Source organism: Anthonomus grandis, chromosome 1 (genome assembly GCF_022605725.1).
Source record: "Anthonomus grandis grandis chromosome 1, icAntGran1.3, whole genome shotgun sequence".
Taxonomy (NCBI): Eukaryota; Metazoa; Arthropoda; class Insecta; order Coleoptera; family Curculionidae; genus Anthonomus; species Anthonomus grandis.
The window spans coordinates 56,739,173-56,767,106 of NC_065546.1; the positions used below are offsets into that span (position 1 = coordinate 56,739,173).

The 27,934-nt window shown below is 32.8% G+C and overlaps 2 protein-coding genes and 1 pseudogene across 3 annotated transcripts in view; 1 reads left to right on the forward strand and 2 right to left on the reverse strand.

The window, feature by feature from the left end:
• Nucleotides 1-3,577, reverse strand: part of LOC126742793 (uncharacterized) — a 255,085-nt gene extending 251,508 nt beyond the window's left edge. The window contains exons 1-2 of the mRNA XM_050449953.1: nucleotides 3,453-3,577; nucleotides 3,361-3,391 (exon numbers count right to left, since the gene is read on the reverse strand). The gene's annotated coding sequence lies outside the window, so the exon portion shown is untranslated. The remainder of the gene's footprint in view (nucleotides 1-3,360; nucleotides 3,392-3,452) is intronic.
• Nucleotides 574-9,211, forward strand: LOC126736852 (uncharacterized; annotated as a pseudogene).
• Nucleotides 9,212-12,570: 3,359 nt separating this feature from the next.
• On the reverse strand, nucleotides 12,571-21,650 carry LOC126745052 (telomerase Cajal body protein 1 homolog). Of its 2 annotated transcripts, none has more exons than XM_050452767.1 (5): nucleotides 21,049-21,650; nucleotides 20,713-20,990; nucleotides 14,419-14,591; nucleotides 14,132-14,296; nucleotides 12,571-12,876 (listed from the first exon to the last, which is right to left on the reverse strand). In XM_050452767.1, the coding sequence occupies exons 1-5, from the start codon at nucleotides 21,423-21,425 to the stop codon at nucleotides 12,655-12,657; spliced, it is 1,215 nt and encodes a 404-aa protein (XP_050308724.1). In that variant the 5' UTR covers nucleotides 21,426-21,650; the 3' UTR covers nucleotides 12,571-12,654. The 2 variants fall into 2 exon arrangements, with proteins under 2 accessions (XP_050308724.1, XP_050308806.1); XM_050452849.1 differs by lacking the exon at nucleotides 12,571-12,876 and adding an exon at nucleotides 12,946-13,078.
• Between the last annotated feature and the right edge of the window lie 6,284 nt (nucleotides 21,651-27,934).

Below are 27,934 nucleotides of genomic sequence, written 5' to 3' on the forward strand. Positions count from 1 at the left end.
AAAATTCCCCCTGCCTTATCCCCTCCTCTTTGAATATGGATTTGTGAAAAAAGTACAATGTCATCCAAAAAAGTACAATTAGATGTAAGGTGTTAAAAGTAAAGCAGTACATCTAATGTAGCTCCTTGTAACAACACTGGTTTGCACACAAGCTTCTTTTTCACTTCTGCCGAACAACTAACTTTCGTTATTCAAATTTGCGAAAAAACTTGACAAATTTGATCTGTTCTCATTTTTCCGGTTGTTTAGTTCAGTGTATTGTGTGAATAGTTTAGATTTGGGTGTGCTGACACCTCGGATACAGTAAAATTTCTAAAAAACCACTGATTTATATTGTTGTACAGGAACTGATATTTTTATGTGAAAATGACAAGTGCAAATTGTGTGGAAAATGTTGTTCCGCAATTATTCAATATTAATTTCTATAAACTTTATTTATACAAAATTTGACTTTAACAAAAAGCTTTTTAATACATTTTTTATAATACAAAATAGTCAACTGAAACAAAAGTGAGAAACTAGCACACCAGAAAAGGATAAATATTTACCACAATTCATAACCGACCAACCGTAATGGTAACTGCTTTGGTTACCAGGTAATAACTTACACTGTTACCAGTTCTCCTCCTTACCAAAACAAAAAAAGAACGCCAAAACGCGATTACTCGCGATTAAACTCGCCCATTATTGTATATGTTAATATAAAGCTGAAAGTTTCCTCTTTTGAAAAATGTGTGTAAACTGCCAACAGAGAATCAGTGAATATGTTTGTAAACAAAACACCCTCTCTGATCACATGTTGCAGCAACAAAGTTGTTGTTTACTAATTCTAGTCTTCCAATGTTCTAAGTTTTAAACTTTGTGATTAAAAAGAAAATAAGCCTCTACAACAAGATAATATAGGTTTTTGTGTTTCATGGTGCTGTTTGTACCTGGCGTTTCTCTCAAAACTATCCTCTAAATAAAGATGAAATTAAGTATCTGCTATTATTATTAGCTCATTATCAGTTTATAACTTTTCTTAACGGTTTTCTGCGAAAGCAAGTAATGTTTATGGTTTGAAAATTATTTTTATTACTTAAGACTTTTTTTGTTACGGCTTTATATGAAAAAAATTAAATATTTTAAATTACAAAAACATTTTTTTGGCATAGGATTAATGGTAAAAATTTATTGAGCACACTACATTAACGATGGAAGATTCCTCTCGATGCTGCTGCGGTCGTGCGCAGAGGTTACTTTATAGCGTACTGGATTTGAGTGTAATAAATATGGCTCTGTTTCAGTTCTGTTTTTTTTTTTAGAATTAACTATTAAATGGTCTGATACGAAATGCATGTATAATTCGTCATCAAAAAGTTCTAAATTTTCGCGACTGCAGGACATTTTATTACACAATGGCCTGCAAGGTCTTGTGTTCCAAAGTGTAGCATCTATCAATTTAAATTTCTAAGAATTTCATGTAGAATCCCAATACACAATAAATGTTTAATCATCGGCTTCTTGAAATTAAAGGCTTTTAGGTCGTGGTCATGATTAACAGCCGATCCAACGGTGCCACGTCTAACAACTAAATCTCATTCTAACTAAAACTAATAAATAAAACTAAATTCTAACTAGATAAAAAGTTTTAAACTAACTAACGGAACAATAAAAAAATTGAGTGGCCCACTGAAAATAATAAAATTAGCATACATTTTATGTAGAAAATGTATGCATACTAAAAGGGCATCTAAGTTAAAAAGGTAAACTGAAATCCGCTTCCTTCTATCTCAAATGGTCTTGACCCCTGATTATGAAAAAAAAATTATGATCTTTGATTGTTTATAATTTGAAAACATTTGTGCTAAAATGAGACATGTTTGTGACTCCTCAAATTTCTTTAGAATTTTATGCAGAATCCGCATATAAAATAAAAAAGACTGGCCTATTGAATATAACGAAATTATCATCTACTTTTAACATTATACAAGAACCAGAAGTGTTACCATCAGAGAGCCTTTCATACAGATAGAGCTATCCAAATTTAAAAAGTACACTGAAAACCGTAATTCTATATAACATTCTGGGCTACATAAAAGTTAAAAAAGTGACAATTTTTAATTGAATGTATCTTAAAAACTTGACTTTCAAAGTGAGACACTCTCAAATTTATTAAAATTTGTCACAAATAATAGAAAACAGGCCATCCCATAGTGCACCCAACTCCGACACAACCGGCAGCGCTACCAGACAGAGATAAGACTTTTCTTAGTTATAACAACCTAGGCACAATTAGAAATTTTTAATATGGACGGTGCGTTCAGAATTCGAAACTAAATCCTTATTAAAGTTTCCGGAGCGACGGTAGCCGATACGAAGGCTCATTAGTGTTATCAATAAAGCAATTTAATCAAAACTCCGATCTAAACGTGATCGAAATAGAAACGAATCAGTAGGAGGGCATTTAAGTTGAATTAGTCCAGAATTAACTGGAGATAATTGGGGATTTTCCATATAAATATTTTATTTTGTTATTAGGCTTAATTTATTTACCTAGATAATCCATCTATGTCCTGGAAAACAAATTTATGCTTTAAACGAAATTTTATATATACGTTATCTTTTTAGTCCATAACAAAATGTCTTCCCTGAAGGATTGAAAGAATCATTTGCACCTCACATCTGATTCCAGTGATCAGAGATCTTGGCACATCTACTCGGAAACGTCACCTACAGTTCACATGTATGAAGCTTGTAAGGTGAAAATCGGAATCGTCTGTCGGCCATCTTGTTTGGCAAAATTGACAGGGAGCTGACAGACAGTTGTTGACATTGACTGATAGAACATCATTTGTCATTGTCAAACTATTTGAGTTTGTTTTTCATTTCAATGAATGCAAGCGTGGTTTGAGTTTGCTATTTGCTTTTTTTTTTCTAAAAAGTTCTCTATCAATATTGGGAGTAATGTTTTGCAGCAGGCAATTCCAGGTTTCTGGTAAGAAAATCTGATTTTATTTATTACTATTATGGTTTTGTATTGTCAATCTTTAGTCTTTAATAAAATAAAATACAGTTGATTTCAATAAAGAAGTTTCACTTTTTAAGTATTTAATTTTTAACTTGATTATTATAAATACATATTACAAAATGTCTGGCCTCTCATTTTCTATTCCACAATTAAAAATTGATTAAAAGGATGTAAGAGGATCTAATTTTAAATGGTTCTGAGAAACATAGTAATAAAAAATTCCTTCAGTTCCCATTACAAGAAAAACACGGAGAGCGATAAACCGCAAGTTTCTATCTCCACGCATCAGCGAGATACCCCATAAAACGCATGAAAATAAGACACCTTGTATTTTGTAAAATGTTGCTTACCTCGAAGGTTAAGCAGCAACACTCCCAAGACCTAAAAATAAATGTATAAATTAATTATATACACATAGAAAACAATTAACAACTGTCAATACCTTCTAAAATAATAGCGGGAAAACTTTCGGAAAGAACTCGCGCGCGCGCTTTTTAGTTAGACAGGAGCGCACAAAAACGGGCATTTACCACGTTCGAAATCCCGCATCCCACTAAAGTGGAAACTCGGTAAAACTCCGTTTAATCTACGCGCGGTTATTTCTTTGTTAGGCGCATGTGACACATCTCGGGGAAATTTATTGGAAAAGTTCTCCTTCGGACCGCTTTATTGTGTTCTTTAGGTTCTGCTCCCAACGTTATTATCTTGTTAATTGGAATTCTTTTTATATAGTTTAAATAACAAGAGAAGAAAGTATAAGATTCTAAAAGGCATAAGGGAAAAATTTCCTTACAAATACAATAAATAGAGGGTAAAGAACTATATGCCCGGAGAAATATCCCTAAGCTATTTTAACTTTCTGAGCTCCACACGTGCTACACAGGGTGTCCCATTAATAATGGTAAATATTTTAACAGCAGATTCCTCTCATAAAAATAATGAGGTTAGGTTAAATTTTCCTAGTCCGAAAATGAAATGATCATCAAGATACAGGGTGATAAACTTTAAGTTTTTTTTTAATTTTGTCTTTAACTTTAGCAGTTGTTTTTTGCTTTTAACTAAATTTAGCATTTGGAGGTTTTCTTATATGCCAAATCTAGTTTTATTAGTTTTTTTATTAATTATCTCATTGCGGGCGCCTCCAGGCACATTTTAGTGGTTTTTTTGAACTCCATAGCTTTTTTACGCACTGTATAATTTTATTTTTTATTTTAAATATGCATTCTGCAAGCATTTTTGCTTACAAAAGGTATACCTTAAAAATGTCTCTAGGATTACTCTTTTTCTAGATATTTACATTTCAAGATTTTTAAAGACATCCATGAAAACCATATTTTAAACTATTTAAATTGCTATAACACTTTAAATGATTAATCAATAAAAATTATCAATATTTGCCAGCAAATGTTCCACATGGCCTCCATTTATCTCAAGACATTTTAAAATTCTTTTATTAAAAGACTGCAGAATCTTAAAAAATAATTGCTCATTTCGAAATGACTCAGCAGCGGCTTGAATTTTTTCTAATAATTGTTCCCTCGTGTCTATTTGGTTTTCGTAAACAATAGATTTCATGTATCCCCATACGCAAAAACCAATGGGTTTAAATCAGGACTTCGTGCGGGCCAAGGTCTTTCACTTCCACGTCCTATCCAGCTTTAGCGGCCTTTACACGTAACGTTTTAACCGCGCGATTGCTCGCATGCAAATTTGGACGGTCAAACTTGCGATCAAAACTGTGGCTCAAAAAAACTCGTAATTTACCAAGAAACTCTTGCGTTTGGTTAAAACTGTTTGGAATGAATAGCGAGCGTAAATCCTTACGTGTAAGTGTACGGCCAGACTGAATTGCGGGCGGGCGTGAAGCGGGCGATAAACGAGCGAGCAAGGCGATTTTTTGGCCATACTAAAAATAGAAAATCGCAGATTAGTGGTGTTGTCGCCAGTAAACATGGCGCCCTTATCAAAACCCCTATATGAAGTGGAAATTATTTTTGGAGTCTCGTAGATATGGAATACATCCTATTAATAAAAGGAGAAAAAAATTTGGAGAATTTCAGCACCTATACGTCGAATTAAGAGAATACCCGGAAAAATTCTTTGAATACTTAAGAATGTCCATAAACACATGATTTTTTATTAAGTAAGGTTAATAGGAGTCTTACGAAAATTACGACAAATTATCGATCTCCTATATCAGCAGAAAAAAGACTGGTAGTAACATTAAGGTAAGAATAAATTCTTTTTATATATAATAATGAAATGCTATAGAAATCAAAGTTTTTATTTAATTTTATTATAACAGGCTAATTAACCAAATTTTCTAACAAAAACTACATTATATAATATTATACGTTAAATATGAACCTGGTTCGTTACTGCAGCCTACTTGGTTTTCCAAGTTACCAGTTTCCAAAAGCGGAAGTTGTAAAATCTGCTGCTGCTGCTCTGGCAGCTTTTTTTTTCTTTTTCTTCAAAAATTAATGACATGATATCCGACTTAATTTCTAGTTTTTCAAATTCTGTGAAATCAGCCATATGGGGCAATAGACTTTTAAAGAACAGTAAATCGGCGTTATCATTGTCTTTCGCTTCGTTTTGCCACATTTCAATTTTTTTAGTTTCTAAGCTTAAAAAATCTTCTTGGATGTCTTTTTTGGTCCTTTTACGTACTTGAGAAATTGAGCTGCTTCTAGATGGTGTTCGTAGCGGCATTGATGAGGGTGAAGAAAGTTGTGAATGTAGATCGCTGGCTTCATTGTTATCATTATTTTCAACGGAATGAAGTTCTTCGATTTCATTTGAATCTTCATTGCAAGAAAACAAATTCCCCTGTGTAGGGAAAGGAGTAACAAAATTTTTTAAAAAATACATTTGTTCAAAATACTGCCTCTTTGGTCTCACAGGTGGTGCACTGGCTCCCGATCTGGGAATGGGTATTTTTTTCACCTCCTTTTTGAACTGATCTTTTAAATTTTTCCACCGGTTTTTGGCATCTGTAACTAAAAAGAAAATATAATTTAATGCACTATTATAGCTAATTTATGATTGTTATATTAACAAAATTTACTTATTTACCTATAGATTTTTTTAGGTATTTGGCAACGGGTTTATCGTTCAGATCGTTAGCATTTGCTTTTCGAATGGGAAAATCTACAGTAAGCAACATAGTTTTCGAAACCTGTCAAATTATTTGGGAATAACTAGTGGAAGAATACATGCCATTTCCAACTGAGAACTGTTTAAAGAAAGTTATAGCTGACTACTTAAATCGATAAAAATTTCCAAATTGTTTCGGTTCGATAGATGGAAAACACTGTCAAATAAGATGCCCACCAAATTTTAGATCTCATTATTTAAATTATCTACACTATTTCTCTGTCGTGCTACAAGCTGTAGCAGATGCGGACAAAAAATGTTTAACCATTTAAGTTGGAGGCCGTGGTAAACAAAGTGACGGTGGAACATTTGCAGGATCAACGATATTCAATTTGTTAGAAAATAATTTGTTTAATGTCCCTCGTCCTACTAATTTACAGAACACAAATATAGAATTGCCACATTTTTTAATTTTAAAGGTGACGAAGCGTACCCTCTAAAATCATATTTAATGAGGCCTTATCCGAGACGCGGACTTAATCTCAAAAAAGAATACTTTAACAAACGCCTCTCCACTGCTAGAAAATGTATCGAGTGTGCTTTTGGAATACTGTGTGCCAAATGGTGTTTTTTAAATGAAGACATAGAAACACTGCCTGACAAAGCTTGCATACTTATTAATGCTTGCATCCTGCATAATTTAGTAAGAGAAAAAGATGGCCATAGTGATCTCCACTATCGTCACATATCGGAGCAATATCAGGAACATAATCAACCTGCCTTTAATGGAAGAAGGAATAATAGAGGGACTTCAAGAGCACTTGAAATTCGAGAACAACTTGCTGACTACTTATTCCACTTGCCAACTTAATTACACATCTACTATGTATTAAATAATTATGTGATTGTGTGTGTAATTAAATAATTATATACGTTCATATTGATAAATATAATATAGACCTGAGTTCAAAAAAAGTGTTTCCTTTCCATTACAATTACCATAGAGAAATGAATATTAAATACTTTTAATTACTCTATGAATTACATGTTTCGGCCACTTCTTGCCATAATTTATCAACAGCATTTTTACTTTTATATAAAGGGTGACTATCTTGCCACAAAGGTCTTCTGGTATGAACTTCTTATTCTGTAAATAATAATATTCTGTAAATCTGTGCTAAAGGATAAATCGCGCGCGATTACGTAGCGCGTGCGACGACACGTGGAATTTGTATTTTTTTGAAAAAGTTTAGGAGAGGTTTTCTTTAAATTATTCAATTTGTATATTCAAATATGTCGGTATCTGAGGAAAATAAACGTATAATTACTATAGTGGCAGCCGGAATAACAATGATGCTCAAAAAATCGAAGAAGCATAAGCGTATTGTTATTGTTGGGTTAAGGATTACCGGTAAGACTTGTAACTATTACTTCGTTTCTTCATCAAAATAATATTACAGGTCCCGGTATAATGATATTTCATTAATTCAACATTTGCGAGAAAACTATTCTGAAGATTATAAAAATTACCTAAGAATGGACAATACTTGTTTTGACTATTTGCTGAATTTGGTAAAAGTGAGAATATTAAAAAAAGACACAATCATGAGGAAAGCCATTGGTGCCGAAGACAAACTAGTTGCTACTTTGAGATTTTGGCCACTGGGCGTTCCTATGAGGACTTAAAATTTTCCACAGGGATATTTGCACCAACTTTAAGCATTTTAATACCACAAACTTGTAAGGCTATATACGAGGCATTGAAAGAAGGACATATGAAGGTAATAATGTAACGTCTATTACTATAAACAAACAAAAAATACAAGAATGACAAATTACAATAATTGTATATTCGCATAATAATGTTTCACATTATTTTGCAAACTGTGTTCTATTTCTACTCCACCAGGGGATGGTGTAGGGGTTGGTACGTACTGATTTTGAGACGTTGATGATTTCTTTTTGAATGATGAATGAATTGATTTCCCTAAAAAGAATAAAATATATATATTTTAGTTTCCCTCGACGGAGGAAGAATGGATGCTAATTGCAAAAGGATTTTACGAAAAATGGCAGTTTGTAAACGGTGGTGGCGCACTAGATGGGAAACACATTCGTATAGTACCGCCAGCCCATAATGGAGCGATGTATTACAATTATAAAAATTTTACCTTGTTAAACAGTAATTACGAATTTATTTACGTGGACGTTGGAAAAAACGGAAGCTTGTCAGGCGGGGGAGTTATAAGTTATACTGACTTTTATAAAAAATTATTGACTAAAAACCTTAACTTACCCGATAATACAAAAACTATTAAGAATTTAAATTTTGTGTTCGTTGGAGATGTGGCATTTCCCCTGAATGAACATATCTTAAAACCTTATGCTCAAAGAGAATTAGACAAGGAAAAGCGAATTTTTATCTACAGATTGTCGCGCGCCAGAAATATAGTGAAAAATGCATTTGGAATAATTGCTTCTAGATTTCAGATATTCCATAGACCTATTAATATGAAACATGAAAATATTTTTTATGTTGTTCTGGCCATTTGTGCCTTGCATAATGTTCTTCGTAATCGCTCCACTTCCTATGTTAGTGCAACAACTTTTGATAGGGAAGACACATCACATAATTTGGTAAAAGATGGTGACTGGCGAAATAATTCAGTTAATATTACAAATATGCAACCAAGTAGATCTACAAATCCAACATCTGCATAAAAAGAAAACAGGGATAATTTTAAATCGTATTTTAACACCGCCCAAGGTGCATTTCCTTGGTAAGAAGAAATTATTAAGTTGGGAAAATGTTAGTAACAAAACAAAGGTAAGGTCACAAAGTCACGGTCTCATCAAATCCATATAATTTTTTCAAAGCTACATACGTGTTTCGCTCCTATCGAAGCATCATCAGGCCTAAAAAATACATTAACATATTTTTCACAAAAAGAACGCTTATAAATTATGATAAAACTCATTACCTAGACCTACACAGATCACATTACAACGTAAAAATATTAGTAATCAATAAAATATGTTTGTTTGGAAATTAATAATATAATACATCGTTTTTCTGTTTATTATTATTAGGCTGTGACGTAGTAGATGCGTTAATATTAGATTCTTCACCATATTCAGATTCTATCAGATCTTCGGTACCATAGCACTGGTGTATATGAAGCATCTTGCGACATTCCAGACCTTTTGCTGTCCTTCACTTTTTTCAACTCTTTTCTAAACGATCCCCTTAGACTCTCTATCTTTGTTGGCCTCCGGAAACCCAGCTTCTTTACAGAATTTAACGAGTTTATCATAGGCGACATTCTTAAGATTTCGGTTACTGTATTCCTTGCTTTTTATTTGCCAAAGGCATGGATATTCTCGGTAAATATTAATAAAATCTGTAACAGCTTCTTTGCTCGAACTACGACCGTCCGACATAAGGCGCTCCAAAAAGAAACAGTTCAACTGGAACAAATATGTATATAAAATAAAAACATGATCTTTTTATTTCGCTTAGTTAAAACCTTACACAAAGTTTACAGAATAGAATACTTATTACTTCTAAATATTCTAACTCTTCTAAATAATCAATGAGTTTTGTTTCAAAAAAGTTTAAATATAATTCTCGATTTAGAATTGGAGGTAACTGGTAAGGCCCTAAAAAAAAAGTCTATAACACCACATTATTAACTTTAAATTCGTGTTAAAAGTGTCCTTCAGTAATGAGGTTTTGATTTGCAATATCACATGAATGTTTTTTTCTAAAATTAAAAATTCCCCGTCGGGTAAACGTCGCTTCATCCGTAAACATAATTTTATTAATAATTTTGAATGGACCCGTTTCTCTAAGTCTCTGGTAAACGTTTTTAAAGAGTTTAAAATCTAGCTGCCTCCTGCGCATAACGTCGACAGTGTCTCTTAGACAGCTGTAATTTGCTTGGACATATATGAATATTTACTTGACTATTTTCGATCGTTTTAATTCACACCTAACGTACGGGAAGAACGCTACAATTTATTATAAAACAGGCTACTAACACTATTGAATCGGAAACCACTAGTCAGTCAACTAGTGTTTCAACAACGGGTGCTAGTCGTCTATAAGATATATTTGTGGGATTCAATGACCAATAATAATGTAAAAACATATATTCAATTCATATATAAAGAAATATTAAATTTCAATTTCCAGTACGTTTCTAAACGAACTATTTTATTTTTCCGAGGGTTCGGCAAAACCCGAAACCGTATAATAATAATAATAATAATAAGACTTTTATTAATCACCAGAAAAATAAAAAATTACAATTCTGTTATAAACCAAATGCATATCACATCTTGAATAGTTCGTTCTTTACAAAGAGCACATTTAATGTGTATTGAAACAATTAAAAAATATCTATAGAACTGAAATTTTATACAAATACAAATAAAATTCCAGAAGGTGACTAATAGGCCATGTTTTCAGACTTCCAGGGAACAACACCTGCGAGATTCCCTGAATTCTGTTGAGGCCTTATATATATTTAATAATTATAAATTATAAATGACACTTATAAATAATAAACAAAAGCATTTTCCCAGTTAAAGAAAAAAAGGAGAAAGTTAATACAACACGAATAAAAAGCATACTGATGGGATAACGAGAGAATAGAAAAAGGAACTGGAATTGGACAAGGAAAAGGTTGGCACATATAAATAATTCGATTTTATAATTTAAAAATAAAAATAAAAAACAATTTTTTATTATTCTGAGTGAGTAATTTGTTATTGATTTATTAGAATTAGTTTAGTTTTCATCTTAAAAGTTTTTTCTGACATGGTAAAATCATTTATACAATATTTGTTAGTATAGTGTGCTATTAAGTAAGAAAACGATCTCTTAAAAAATTCTTTATTGTGTGAAGGAATAGTTAATAATTGTTTTCTTCTAATATTCAAGTTGTACACGTCAGTCCAATATCTAACTTTTCGATGTAAATATGAAGGAATCCTTGACTTAAGAATTTTGAAAAAGAAGCAAATAAGATGCAACACTCTACGATTGTACATATTTAACCACCCCGCAACCTTTAGCTTATGTGAAATATGTTCTCTCCTTCTTATGCCATATACAAACCTAAGACAGGAATTCTGAAGTTTTTGTATTCTATATGAGTCAGAAGAATCAAGGCAAGGGCCATAGATGGTGTCACAAAAATTTAATTGGGATAGTACCAATGTTTCACAAAGCATTTTTCTTATAGGCAAATTCAGGTAATCCCTTTGCGAATAAATCATTTTCAGTGCGGAGTACCCACTTTTCATTTTAAGAGTAACATGATCCTTAAATCTTAGTTTGTAATCCATTAAAAGTCCAAGATTCTTAGCAGAAATTTTAAAAGTTATGTTATCATTATTAATGTAAAGTTGCAAGTTATTTAAAATATTTGTTCGTTTATTATCACTACAAAAAAGAATGGCTGTGGACTTATTGGGATTAACTTTTAAAAGTAACTTTTGCGTTTCTATAAATAAATTGTTAAGGTCTTCATTAATTTTTATATTAGCCTGCCAAACATCAGTATCTTTAAAAGAGAAATAGATCTGGGTGTCGTCCGCGTAGTTATGATGTTTACAATATGTTATCTTCTTTGTTATCTGAGATGTGTAAAGTGTGTAGAGTAATTAGTAGTATGTACGAAAAGATTAGAGCTATGTGTTGAATGTCATATTTAGCAGGAAACTATAATATTCTCTTAAATACTATGTGATATCTAGTGTTCGATATATATTGGATAAAAGGTTGGTAGGTAAGTATGTTAAAATAATTGTGAGACAGATGGAATGGGACATTCCTTATGACTCAAAAAACTCCAAATATTAATTCTATTAATTAAGAGCATCGAACACAGTGTTCTATCAATCATAAACAAATAAGAGACCGCTTTTGGCTTTTCGTTTAAATGTCGACGTTTATCTTTTTTGGTAATAATTTTGAACGCTAAACGTACAGTTAGTAGGAGTAGGGCAGTTGGCAGGGATGCTTAAAGACGACGACGATTAGTAGCGCGATACGCGACTATATTTTTTTTTTCTGGGCAAGGTAAAAAAGACGGGAAAAGTGCCTAAGACGAGATTACTTTCTCTATTAAATTAAAAAACGGGCATAAAAGATAAGAGCCGTGTATCTTTTGTTCCAAAAGACCCAAGACGTTTGCCCAATGTGTTTTTTTTTATTAAAAGACATACCAAAAGCCAACTAAAGACGTCGTTTTTTTCTCATGTTATTTAAAGAAGTTAAAACGTCTAATTACAGAAGGACCTTAGTGCGATATTTACGGGAAATTCTTACCTGTGGACCAGTATTTTTTAACTATTCCATTGACGATAAACTTAGTTTAAAGACTACATATTAGTAAATGTAAATGTCTTTAAATGCTGTAATATCATTAATGACAAAAAAAACAAAAATTTAGAAAAAACCATCACTAGTATATTCTGAAAAATACGATAGAAGCAAAAATTAAGTTGAAACCCGAAAATGGGTAAAGAAATAAACACTAAACGGAGGCGTTTGTGGCCGCCTTAACAATCGTAGTGAATAGGTCCGGTTCTTCTTGCTGCGGTCCCACCCACCACATGCAGAGGGCGTTCTCGTAGCTGTGCGTCTGCCGCGTGTGGTGCAACGGATCGATCGCGTGGTGCTGTCCGCTAGAGGTCGCCAAAATCGGCTTGTACGGATGCAGACTCACCCCGTTACAACTGTCGCTGTGCAGTTGCATCTGTAATGGAAAATCGAATGCGGGATCGTTAATTCGGGCATGTTGCGCAATTAACGGGGATCAATTTACCGATTAAACGCGTGTTACACTCGACGAAGAATTGATTTTTTAAGTGATTTTATGCGGAAATAAATAAATTCATAGTCCTCGGGTTACTAAATCCCGAGGGATCGTCGGTGCGACGACCGACACTTTAACCGGCCTGTAAAGATTGATTTTATGTTTATGTACAAGGGTTAAAACTATTTGGGTAGGCGCAATATGGGATGTTCTAATTCGCTTATTTTATGAGGGCAATATAGTAGTTTATTTCTGTATAGTTTTGAAGCATGAAATTAGGATATTGTGGGCTTGATGGATAAATTCACTCACAAAGTCAAAATGAGTGACTTTTAAAGTTATATTTATTAATTGCATACTTTATCAACATCAAGGAATAGTACGTAATTGTGTAATAAGTATAAAAAAAAAAGACATCAGCGAGCGAACTCTCTAACTCGATAAAAAGAAAACTTCTTTCTATTACAGAAAAAAGTCTAAACTCTACTCTCAATCGCAACTGGCTTCGATCGGGTAGAGTTCGGGTTGTCGTCGGAATAGAAATATAGAAAGAGGTTGTATGGTCTTGCTATTACTTTCGTCTCTTTTTAGTACATTAAAAAAGGAGGTATCTATCTTTGTTGTGGGGATGTTTTTGTAATCAATCATCAAGACCCTGTGGACTATTATCTGATTTGAGGAGATTCTGCACATGCAGACATGACGAAAAATTTTTTCTCTTTTACAACATCCTCCATTCTTGTTCAATCATCAATACCTTCTATATATATTTGCGTTCATGTCCTGTCGAAGCAAACTTGGCAAGTGGATTATTTTTATAACCCACTGAATAGAATTAAGTACGCCTTTATATAACCACAGCATCCTCAAAGCCAATGTAACATATGCCACTAGTCAAATTCAGCCTGATTTATGCACTATAGTAATGGAAAATCGTTTTTTTTTTCTTTAAACAGTTCTCTCAGTGTGACTTTGAATGAATTTTTGTAAGCCCACATTAAACCATCAAATGCCAAACTAAAACATCCCAACTTCAAACCAAATTCCCCTTACTCATCCTCCCTTAAAGTCTGGCGGTTTTAATCTGATATAACAACTCAAACACTTTTTTAAGCCCCTATTTAATAATTACCCTCGCTCAAATTAAATCAGCCAAACTGTACATGTACAAAACCCCCGAGAAAATCCTACTCACCTGCATATGAACTGAAGGATAATGTGTTTCGGTAACATTCCAAATCTGTACTTTACCATCACTGCCGCCCGACACCAGCCATTTGTTATCCATCGAGAGGTCGATGTCAATCTTCTGATTGGTGGTGCACTCCCTGGTTAAAATGAACATCGGTCGGCCCGGTACCTAAAAACGAAAAACCGCTCAAGCAAAAAACGCGGCCTGTGCCCTTACTCGGATAATTTCCTTTAAGCTTTAATGTAGCCTCAGGTAGTAAAGTTGTTCCAGTAGATGATTGATGTTCTTACACGTAAGTCCCAACAGATTAGTTCTTTGTCTTTGCGGGCCCCGCTGTAAAGCCTAAAACCGTCATATGAGAATGCCATTGATGTGATACCACCTTTGTGACCCTGTAGCTTACACAGGCTCCGGAATGTACCGTCGCTTTGGGATACTAGTTCGATTGTGTTTTTTACATTTCCTGAAACAGACACAATTACAAACTAGTATAACAGAACATACACAACAGTTTTGAATTTTCTCTCAATTGTTGTGTGTATGACAAATGTAGTAGTAATAGTTTATTGATGCTAGTAACTATCAGTCTTACACAAGTCATAAAATTAAAACTAAGGAAAACAGTGTATGTAGAAGTTAAAAATACAGTTCAATAATAATTGAGACATTAAAAAAAAATACATAGTCAAGTCAAAGTCAAAATATACTTTATTTGCTAAGTTTACAAACTTGTGCTAAAAGCTTCCTAATCCTAGAATTTATAATACAAGTATTTATTTGGTTATACAGGATACAGGACAAAAACAGAATACAGAATCGATTTTGATTGTACATAGAAAGCATATTTTATATAATCAAAGAGGAAACCAAAAATAAAGAAAAGAAAAGACGAGAACCAACATAAAACAAGAATAATAAAAAAATAATAATAATAAAATAAATCTAATCAACAGATATATAATTACTTTTAAATATTAAAATGAGTCGTTAAAATACTCTTCAATGCTGTAAAGGCGAAAAAGCAAGGAGGAAGCGCGCGGCAGTCTCTGACGCGAAATAACTGTCGTATAATTGAACAATACTATCGATGTGTACATTTTGCTGTGTAAGCGGGTATGTTTCAAATATGATACAGTATGCAGTAAAGGAATATAACTTAATTTTAGACAATATTTTTATATTTTTGTAGTTTGGGTCATATATGGCACATGATGCGGGAAAGGGTTAAATCAAGATGGTGAAAAACAAAGTAGAGAATTGTGAATCTTCTATTCTTTAAGGAGGCTCCTACAACAGATGATTTTAATCTTTATAATTTTAATAATTTTAAAGAGAACCACAATGACACATTTGTATACTCATCATGCAACCTCAAAGAGTTGAGAACAATTTTTTGAGATTAGGTTTTTAAGGTTGGACTTGGGTTATAATAATTATTGAAATTTTTTCCTGGAAAAATGTATATTGCTATTGGGTAATACCTGTAATACTAAAATAAATAGAAAGAAAGGAAGAAAATGTGCTATATTACGTAAGACAAAACAAAATCTTGTGTGCAAGCATCCTAAAAACTAAAAAATTCCAAATTCACGATAAATTTCAAATTTCAAACAAACATAACAAGTTGGATCAATGGATCTTTGCGTTCACGTCACTAAACTATCATTCAACTCAACACAATTGTTTCTCATCCGCTCTCTTTCTAATTTAGACAAATCAAATGAGAAAGAGCACAGAACGTAAGTCTTCAAAATACTCGACCTACGGTCGGAGCGACAGTTATGAGTTAGACAAGGACAAACATTGGATCGCATATCTATGATAAACTTTCAACATCATTGGCTCCCCGTCGGGTTTTAAAATCGATTATTTCCTTCCGGGAGGCATATTCGTATCTAGCGTATCATATCGCAACCGATATTCACCCGAAGACGACTCGTAAACAGCGTGTGTGAACGCACTATTTTAACCAAGGCTTCGTAAATAGCGTTCGACATCGCATAATGTGTACAAATTATGCCATTTATTGTTTCTTATCCCCTTATATAAAAAACTGTTAAGTTTTTCTTAAAAAAATACAGATACAAAAGGTATTCCTACAATATTGATCTATGATATTTTAATATTGGTATATTTATTGCGTCCTTATATACAGGGTTATGACAAAAAGTTGCGTAGTCTCGACATATTTTGTTTAATATATTATCGATCTACTTTAAATTATTGTTTTTGAGTTACTGATGTTTGAAAAAAGACATTTGCAGGAATGCAAAATATAAACTTGGAGAAAAGTGACTTTCACATTCATATCTTAGTTGCTGATAAGTTATGCTATGATATCAGTGACAGAATACTCCAAAAATTGCCAAAACAACCATTTTTTTTTGTTCTACCCTGTAGTTGGTATCATCATACCCCTTATTAATAATAACATTTTATAGTCTTTCAAAATGCTTAAAACTTTTCAAACGTGTCGGTTTCTCAAAAAACAGTTGCAAGTAGACCTTTACCAAAATGTGTCAAGAATCAACAGTAGATTTAGAAAATGTAGAAATATAAAATGAATATATAAGCACAATTATTTATTATCTATTTCGTGCTTCCACTGCATATCTACTTTGCAAACTTGTTATCTCCTAGTTGGATATTTTGTTGAACACATGCTTGCAGATTATGAGGGGCTTTCAATTTTTTCTTTGTCAAAGATGCAACTTTCCTCCCAGCTTGAAGTTTTCTACGTCCACAAGCATGGACCTGCCTTCTTGCGATAGACGTAGGTTGAAGCGATATTTTTTTTCCTTTTCTGGATATTTTTTGATGTGTAGACGATCTGACGACTTTAAAATTACAAGGTTTAAAAGCATTATGCAACGAGCTCCTTAATGTGGAAGAAGAATTGATATTTTTATTATACGAGTTTATGCAAACCTCAACTACTGGTATAAATCCATCTGGATCATCATCAATGGACTTCTTGACGGAATCGCCAAGTTGACTTAAAACATTTTCCCATTTTTCTTTTACATTTTCTCTTTTACTAAAATCTTCTGTTTCTTCGCTAGTTCTAGTAGCTTCACCAGTTTCAAGCGATTTATTTATTATAGTGTTAGAATTATCTAATACTTCAGTGCTAATGTCCTTTTCTTTTATTTTTCTTGATTTAGTTACGTTTTTTATGTTGAGTGGCAAAAACAGTTCGTCTCTTGCTTTATTTCCGGTAGCAATTTCATATAATATATCTTTACTATCTAGTGTCAGTGTATTACATGCTTCATCTATATTATAACTAATAATTATTGCGGAGACGATGTCTCTTCAATCATCCTGTATGAGACTAAATAAGAGGTAAATATCTCACCTTAAGCACAGAGTTTTATTTTTCAAAAAAAGAGAAATATTTAAACTGTAACTAGAAATTTACATTCTGAAAAGTTAAGTTGTTGTAAAAAAATATAAATGTTATTTGTATCAATTACCTTAAAATGTTTTTTCCATAAATTCCCAAAATCCTTTTTAGTTGGAAAATAATATCGGTCCATAGCAATCGAATCGTATTGATCTCCTTCTAATTCTTCAATTTTCTTAAAGCAGAAACTGTGATAGGCAGAAGAGGGAGAATGTCCTTTATTAAAATAGTCCAAAATTTCCTGTATCGTTTCACATCCTATTGGTCTTTTAATTAAAGCACCCGCGCTAGTAATAGTATAATTGTGACCATTTTTAAAACAAACTATACAAGGCCATTCGATAGCAAGAGAGTCGATTGCTTTAGCTCTTGATTTTTGCTTGGGAGTATACTTGATGACAATTTCCAATTCCGCAGGGCAGTCAATATTTCTGGAGGTATGTTTTCGCTTACGAGGATTAGGTAATTTTTGTTCAATTGTTTTGAAGTAACAACGGTAAATTCGCTTAAAAGTATGCTTTTTTGCTTTAGAAGGATCTGTTCGAAATGTCCGTTTAATACTCCATGCAGTTTTTGTTGTTTTCATATATTCCATAACCCATTTCTAAAACCATAATTTAAAATTGTAGGATATTAAAGGAATATTAGATTAGCAGCTTTTTATTAACATTATGATCGATTTTCAAATTCTCTGACTATCCTAAACGGTCCAATTGTGAGCACGTTAAAAATGACCACCCTGTATAGCAAAAATTCAGAGATATTAAAAACATAACCTACATAACCTCTAAATTCTGAGATACTATAGGTAAGGTCGTTTAATAAATAATGGGTTTTACTTTACTTGAATGTGCTAAGATTGTATCAAACAACTCACCTCAATCTCAGTGATCTCAACAAACTTTGTTCTAACTGAATTGCTATCAGGATTTTCATAATAAATATAATTTGCCGGTAAATTGTCCATTGTTACTTCCACTTACTCTAACAATAATAGTCATAAGAATTTAATGCGATATGGCATGCTGTTTACGTAATTCTGGTCCGCATACATGCGTTCACGCGCGCTGTTTACTTAACGAACTTCGGAAGCATTCGCAGCTCTTCGGCGTGCAATACGCTACGCTAGTTACGAATATGCTTCCGGGAGGGTGCCCGTTTTCGCAAAAATGTACTAAATAATAAATTTTTTATATAGAAGTATACTGGTATAATATATGTTTTATGTTTAGATATTAAAAAAATAACTTTCTTCTAATGAACAAAGGAAACCACGGCTTGTAAATAAAACAAGTTTTAATTTAGAATTTTCTGTAATAACACCTCATGTTAAGTACATTTTGTGGAAAGTTCTTTGTACATCTTAGATCTTCGTCTGCAACCACAAGCAACCATGTTTGTTTATGTTCTTCACTTTGCTTTGCCTTGCCAAAGAGTTTTAGAGAAATTTGATTTGTTTTGTTTTCTTATTTACTGTTCATTGTTATGTTTTGTGTTTGGTTGAAGCTCTATTGAAATAGTTTTTTGCCAAACCTTTTTCTGTTTTACAAATAGTTCTTTCATAAAGACACAAGTTCTTTACATTTTCATAAAGATGAAAATGTACTGGATATGTGGAAAAAATCATTAGAGAAATGTACACCAGAAGTATGGAACGCTAAGGTTTGCCACACTGAAAAAATAATCAAGGACTGGTATGATAGGGAAGTCATTATTGAAGAGATACCCCAAATTCTGATTAGTTTAAACAGTGAAACTAGCTCGGAAGATAGTGACAGTGATTATTCATAATTGGATTTTCTATCTTAAACTTATTGATATTTTTTTGTTCAATGAGAAAAAAATTGTTTTGAAAAAAATGTTTTGATGTAAGAATATTTGGGTTACGGTATAATATACGAGTTGCTCCATTTCTTTTAGCATATTATTATAATAAGTACCTCTTATTAACTAAATCTCTTGTTTGTAAAAAAAAAAAAGAAAAATTTAAATGGAGGTACAAATGATTCATTTTTTGTTTTTTTTTTAATCAATAACTTGTTTTTAGAAATAGGCCTGCAATAAAGTAAATAATAATGGTTTTGTTTAAAACGCTCATGAGAACATTATAATTATTTCTCAAACCTTTATACAAAGCTTTTCATGAGCTTTAAAGGAATAAAGTTCATGGAAATTTCTTGTTATATAATATGAATACTGTCTATTTTCGATGAAAATCTTTCTTTATTAAAAATTGTTATAAATATTTTATTGTGAAGTAAAAACAAATCTTATGATAACTTTTATGAGGTCCTAAAAGACACTGTGTATGAAGTACCTATTGCATTTATAAGTAGAAAAGACGTGAGTAATTTAAAGAAATATTCTACCAGTAATAAAGAACAGCAGGTTGAAATAGACAGCAAATAGCTATAAATAAATTAGCTGCCCTAAAAGTGACAATATACTAAAAACAAATTTCAAAGAATCGCAGATTTCATCTCTGGCGAAAATCGCCGCCCACGGAAATTGGGCATGCAAACCTATTATTTTTTTTAAGTTTAAAAATGCCGCCGCCACTGATGCTGGTTTGACAACTGATTGATTCATATAAACATCAACCTTGAACACGTGATGACGTAAACGCAAAGATCCATTGATCCAACTATATAAAACATTTTACCATAAAATTTACACACATTACTAAAATTAGTTATAACAAAACAGATTGAAAAAATAAAAAAAGCATCTTTTTGATAAATTTGATTAAAAAATAAGTAAAGCTGTCAATAAAACAGAATTTAGAGGAGTAAATTAAAATATTTAATAGGAAACAAAACTAAAACACTAAAATGATGTCAGAGCACAGGTCAAAAGGTATCATTAAAAAAATCTTCAAGGCTATAATATGCCCTGGATAATAAAAGTGATTTTAATTTCTTTTTGAATTTCTTAACTTCTAAAATTTGTCTGATACATAGAGGAACATGGTTGTAAATTTTTTTGCTAAGGTATATAAGTGAGTTCTTGGTGAGGGAGGATGTAGAGATTGGTAAGGGAAAATCGTTAACCTGGCGAGTCATATGATCAGTGTTAGAGGAAGATTTAGGACATTTATGAATAAGAGTAGCTGTTTCTAAGATAAAAAGAGAAAAAAAGAGTTGAATTTTTTGAGTCATAATAAATAAAAATGACTTACCTATTGCAACAACTCCAGGTTGTGCTTGACTAGCCACCAAGCAAGAAGCCTGATGTGTAATGGGATACTCAACATATTCCCTTCCAGGTCTGCCAGTAGCAAAAATTTTAACATTCTTCCTGTAGCCACAAAACACATTTTGTCCGTCAGCAGAAAAGCTTACACACATAGCTGATTCCAGCTCGTCAACTGCATTGTAACCCCTGTAGGAACATCTTAAGTCACCAGTGAAGGCATCCCATAAATGAATTGGACCTTGATGGCCACTGGAGATCCAACTAAATAAATCAGATAAAGTTAATAAGCTATTATTATTTTAGAAAAATAAAATCTTACCAACATGTAGCTGGGTTACCACTATTCATTCCAGGATACCAATTGTAATCATAAATTAAGCCTGACTCCGAGACTGATATGGCAGGGTTTAAGGCAACAATTGTGCGAGCATGCTCAAGACTCTCACAAGAATATAAGTCGGGTGGTAGTTCGAAGACATTCATGCCGCCACCCCTTACGACTGTAAGTAAACAGGTTCCGTCTGGGGACCATTTACAGCCCTTCAAATAGTGTTGGTCAGCATAATTAGGCCACTGGGCCCTAGCCAACTCCAATGCAGTTTTATCAAAATTGTAAATGGCATAGTTAAACGGCGTGGCGCTTATATACGCCTCCGGGTCGAGCGTTTCTACTTGTTCCACCGTTTCCATTTCCATATTGTATGAATTCTTGAAGTGGCTTCTAGAAGTTACAGCATGCCAATGCTTGATTAGCGAGGGCGGATTTGAGGGTCTTTTTTTGCGGCTTTTATAGCGGGAATATCCAAGAAATTTTACTTCCTAGCGTGATTATCAGGCCAAACTTCAAGTAGATTCGCTTAATAGAATGCCTTTTAACAATTATATGAGGGCCAAAACAATAAGTAAACACCCTAAATGTGAAATAGTTTGATGCATGCTTGACAGTTATGACAAGTGACATTAATGACGTTGACAGCAGCCATGCAATGTTGCCGCTATATACTAGTTTAAGAACGACAGTGACGTTATTAAACTAGTATATTCAAATTCAATGTTTTAGGCCCGGTTGTACAATGGGCGTTCAAAGGGAGTTCAAGCAAATTTTTGAGATGAAATTAATATTTAGTATATTTTTTATTTATGTAAATTCAGCCACCTTTCAATAATTATTGTGTTTGGTAAGGTGCTAATTTATTAGTCACCAGGTACCCTAGATTTAGTTTACAAACCATAAATATAAAAATAAATCCTATTGGGGAAGATATTACGGATGACGAAAATTTTCTGGAATTAGTAAATAAAATTGTACACCCTAGATAATCGTACTAGATAAATGTGAGTCACAGAGTGCTGCTGATGAAACTGGAGCTCTATGGTTTTAGAGGAACTGCCCTTGAGTGGTTTCGTTCCTACTTATCAAATCGTGTCCAGGCTGTCAAATTTAATGGTGGTATCTCTAAGGAACTTAATATAAATGTGGGTGTTCCGCAAGGATCAGTACTTGGTCCTTTACTTTTTCTCATTTATGTGAACGATCTGCCACAACTGCAGGTAACTGGCAAATTTACATTGTTTGCCGATGATACCACCATCCTCTGGCACGATCTGATGTTAGGTAGATTTAATCTGCAATCTCTGGCCATGAGGAGAACAATTCATTATGTAACATTCTTATGGAAGTTGGCCACTAATCAAATAAATTCTCTTCCTCTCTTGAACGATATTCTATTTCATGTACCACGATTTGCTTCTAGAGCAAATATCACTTTTGCTTTAGATCGCGCCAGAACTAACATTAGGTTTCAGGATCCCGTATATCAAATGTGCAGAATTTTTAATTCAGTATCATCAACCTGTGACATATTTGTATGCTCCATAAAGGATCTAGACAAACCAACAGTTACCATAATTCCTTTTCTCTTCCTTTTTTCCCTTGTCCCATGAATCCATTTCTTTGTTCATTCTAATGTTAATCTACATCTCCTTTAATTTTGATATATAGGTACATGATGTTACTATAGTAATTTAAGTTTTCCTTATTTTTCTTTCTTTTTGTTATTTAATTTATAGTAATTTAATACTTGTTTACACTTTCAAAACATTAACTGTAGATTTTCCTGTAACTGGGCTTTGCCTGTTGGAAATAAACTGCTAAATAAATAAATAAATATATTGCAAATAACTGCAAGATATGAACAAATTACCTCCAAATCTTGGAATAAAGAAAAATTTTATTACAAATGCCTGGAATAACATAAACAAATACTCATATTCTGAAATTAAAAATTGAAAACCAAAACATTAAAATTGAAAGAAAAATTATTTGAAATAGAGTTGGAAGACGTGATAATTTACCCACAGTCCTGGAATAAGATAAGCTTTAATCCAAATGCCTGGAATATCACAAAAATACTCAAACAATGTGGAAAATGTTAAAACTTCCTTAAAAATTGTGAAATTAAAACTTGAAAACAAAAAATTATATTAGAATAGCTATTTATGTATCAAGGACACTGTAAGGACGATAATGCCCGGAAGGTAGAAATAGTAGGTTTCCGCCTGATGGGCATTAGAGTCTAATAATGCCCGTGGTGCATACAATGCTTTATGTTTTACCTAAAAATTGATTTTTATGAACAAAAATAATTTTAATATTAATTAAAAAATAGGGTCTACCTGTATACATATACATACCTACGTACAGAAATTTATCAAGTGACTTGCAGTGATTATTTAAGTTTGACTTCGATGTTTCTGTCAGTTAGTCAGTTGGCATTTTTTGTTTAAATATTTGCTTAAAATGGAAGAAATTCCACAAAATATAAGAGAAAAGGCCATAAAAGCGACCGAAAATCTTTTGCCAGTTAAATCAAGGCAACAGTATGATCGGGAGAATGGCATATTTGGTATTTGGAAAGATGCCAACGCAGTTGTTCAAATAACCGAAACCGTTTTGATGGCATATTTTCAGGAACTGGTAAGTTATTGATTTTATTGATGTCTCTCAAATGGAGGCCAATATACGTGCAGATTTGTTAAAAATAAAAGACTGGTGTGATGCAAACTTTTTGACATTTAATGTTTCCAAAACAAATATCCTTAATTTTAAATGTAATACAAATGACATATGTTTAAATAATGAAGCCATCACTATGCCACCGTTCAGTAAGTTTTTGGGTCTTTCCATAGACAAGTTCCTTAAATTTGAAGACCATATTGTGAATGTATGTAGAAAAGTCTCATCAGGCTGCTACGCCCTAAGGGTTATTGCCACCAGTCTTAATTTCTCCATCGCCAGATCTGCATACTTCGCGATTATCGAGTCGCACCTTCGATATGGAATTTGCTTTTGGGGTTCATGTTCAAATTCACTTTTTAGTTCAGTGTTTGTAATATAAAATATAAACAGGATTTGTAATGTAAAATATAAACAGGAACTCCACTTAGGAAGCCACTATAATACGCGACAAAATTATTTGTTGAGGCTACCCATTCCTCATTTTGAACTTGTCCGTAGCTCTATCATATATGGAAGTAGAAAGCTGTTTAATAAACTTCCACTGGAAATAAGACAACTTAAGACTGAAAAAAGCCTACGTACAAGGACGAAAATATTTCTTGCTAGTAAAGCGTACTATAGTTTAGGTGAATTTTTTAATGATTAGCATTTAAGTATTTTTCAAAGTGAACTGGTGAACCATTTTCAGAATGTTCAGCGCCAATTCCTGGCACAAATATAGAACCTGAAGCTATAGAGCCAGTAAGGAATATTTCTAATTCTGACACACTCCTCAGGGTGTTCCATATAAATATAAGGTCTCTGCGTAATAAATATCTGCAATTAGAAGCTTTTATCAATGACAAAAATATTGACATCTTATGTATTACTGAGCATTGGATGTCATCAATAGAATTAGAAGCCATACAAATAGAAGGTTTTACATTAGTGGCATTTTCAACTAGGCAGCGTCACATAGGTGGAGGTACAGCTATATTTGTAAAAAATGCACATTCATCCTTTGTGATTCCTAATTTTAACCTAGCACCTAACATTGATTTGTGTTTTAAATACTCTGTGATTTTTATAGAATGTTTTAATTTATATGTATTGACTATTTATAGATCTCCCTCGGGAAATTTTGACACTTTTTTGCGGGCTTTGGAAGGGAAACTTAATGAATTGGGTATGGCGAGGAGCATGCTGGTGGCGGGTGACTTTAATGTGCACTTTGGGACTGTCGACAACAGGGTTGCTCCTTTGTGTGATGCTCTGGGTGGTTATGGCTTGCATCATCTATTTCAGGCAGCAACTAGACAGGGTGTTTGCTTGGATAATGTCTTTGTAAGTCCCCATATCAATGTACTTTCATCACTTGTTGTACAACCCAATATCTCAGACCATGATGGTCAGCAGGTTGACTTTTCAGTACCTACATCCCGCAGTTTAATACATACAAAAAAAATATGCCGGCCTGTAACACAACATGGGCTTTTTAATTTCCATAACATTATTTCAGATACACCTTGGCATTTTGTATCAGAACCTAACATATTGGTTGAAGAAAAGTTTATCACATTTCTAAACATTTTACAGGATACATGCTTGAAGTGTTTTCCCATAAAGCAGTTTACTGTGAGATCAGATCAATCCAATAATATTTCCTGGTTTAGTGACGAGCTTAGAGTGATGCGTGAGAGGCTTAGGTTTCTTGAATTGGTGAGTAAACAATACACAGATGTATATCATAAAAATGTGTTTCTTCAGTACAGAAATAAATACAACAAAGCAATAAAAGTAGCAAAAATTAAAGCAAATGACCGACTCATTCAATCTTCAAGTAATCCTGGTCGCACTATGTGGCAAGTCATAAATAAATCTTGTGGCAATAAAACTGGAAGGGTTAGAGATTGTAGTCTTACAGCGAATGATTTTAACAACTTCTTTTTGGGTGTGGGTCAGGGTATCATGTCAGGAATGCCAATTTCAAATATTGATCCAATATCATTGATTCCCAAACATGATATTGTTTTTTCTTTCAATGAAGTATCCTATAACAAAGTCCGTGATATTATCTCCAGCCTCAAAAATAAAAATAGTAAGGATATTTTTGGTCTAAATGTTAAAATATTAAAATCAATTACAAATGAAATTATTGTTCCACTTACAAATTTAATCAATTTGTGCCTTAAAGAATCATGCTTTCCATCTGTTTTAAAGGAGGCACTTGTAATTCCTTTGTTTAAGAAGGGTGATCGCAATAAACCAGATAATTACAGGCCTATATCTCTTTTACCAATTGTGTCCAAGATTTTAGAGAGGTGTCTAGCTGAACAGATTGTGGACTTCTTTGAAAAAAACAACTTATTTAGCAAATGTCAATTTGGTTTTCGTAAAGACAAAAGTACAGTTCTGGGCGTCTTGGATTTGGTTTCAGATATTCTTGAAGGTTTTCAAAATTTTCAATATGACACAGTTCTTTGCTGCGACCTGAGTAAAGCTTTTGATTGCGTCGACCATGGGATCCTTCTTGGAAAGCTCAAAGCCTATAATTTTAATCCATCAAGCATTCAACTTATGAAATCTTACCTTGAGGGCAGGTGTCAGTCTGTGAGTTTTGCTGGGGTGGCGTCGGCAATAGGCGATATTACAATGGGTGTGCCTCAGGGGTCAATTCTGGGACCCATTCTTTTTTTAATATATATCAATGATCTTCCACTAATTAGTGAATATGCAAAATTTACCCTCTTTGCCGATGACACCACAGTCACAGATTACCTAAACCAGATGCGAATGTAAGCCTGGCGGCATGATCTGCGTTCACCACTATTTTCGTCCGCTCAACGTCGGATCGAATAGTATGGGAGCACAATTATTTTAGTTTCACGCTTGCTTCGGTACCCGTGACGCTGAGAAGTGGCATAGTGCGAGCGCAAATATATTTTTTTAACTATGACGAGTTATAAGTGCATAAGTAGATGCTGTTCTTCTGTGAACACAGAAGTAACCTTTTTTGGTCTTCCAAGTGATCCTTTAAGGTAAACGTATTTAATTTATTTAGTTTTAAAATAATACGCACCGTTTGTTCAATTTTGCTATGTTTAAGACTTAATTCTTGTGCTGTTATATGAAGCTTAAATTTAAATAATTTTCACTATGGTTCAAAAATATATAAGAACCGCATTGTCAGCAATATTCCCAATTAGAAATATTCCTAATTAAAAGGGGCTTTTGGTTTGCTGTTTATCAATTGCACTAAAAGTATAATAGAAATATTAATATAAAAAAAAATAGTTAGTACAATGCAAAAAATAAAAACTCTTTAGAGTTACAGGTCGCTAACATATGTATATAATAAAAGCAAACAATAAGTCACATTTCTCTTCAGCAAAATGTCAAGTATTTGTTTTTATTCTGTTTGCCCCTCGGTTTACCCTGCCTTATCAAGTTTTGTAATATTTATTTTATTTTTTCACTTTCACACAAATAAAAATTTGTTTTTAAAAGGACATTTTTTTTTTAAATGTGCTTTAGAAAATAAATATTTTTAAAACTTTTTTAATAATATTTATTTTTTTCTTTGTTATTATCTAGATGTGGATAACCTTAAATCAAATAAAGATATGATTGACCAAACGACCAATTATAAATTTGTTCAAAGTGATTTTTCAAAGGCATATGTAAACACAGGTATTAGCATAGGCATTATCTAAATATTTATAAAAATAGTATTAGAGTTAATAATTTTTTAGATGTGACAGGCACTAAAGATACGCCCATCAATTACATTACAAGCATAAAATCACCAAGCATAGGAACACAAACTTCATCTGCATTGACTGCCAATAGGCCAAGAAAGCTGAAGTTGCGATACCAAGTCAGAGGTTTAAAAAGAAATATATTAAAACAAAAAAAGCAATTTGAGCAGGCTAAAGCGATTAAACCGAAACTCGATAGTTTTATTAAATTATGTGACAGCTTTTTAAATAAAACTTTATCTGAAATAATAAAAGTTCAAGCTAAATTACAGCATAAAGTAGGTAAAGCTAAACGATATCCAGATAGTTATAAACAGTTTGCTTTAGTTTTGTATTTCTTGAGGCCAAAAGCATATAGATTTCTCGCAAAAATATTAAATTTACCTACTAAACGTACTCTGGAAAAAAATGACACAAAGTATTGTTTCAAAACCAGGACTAAATGAACA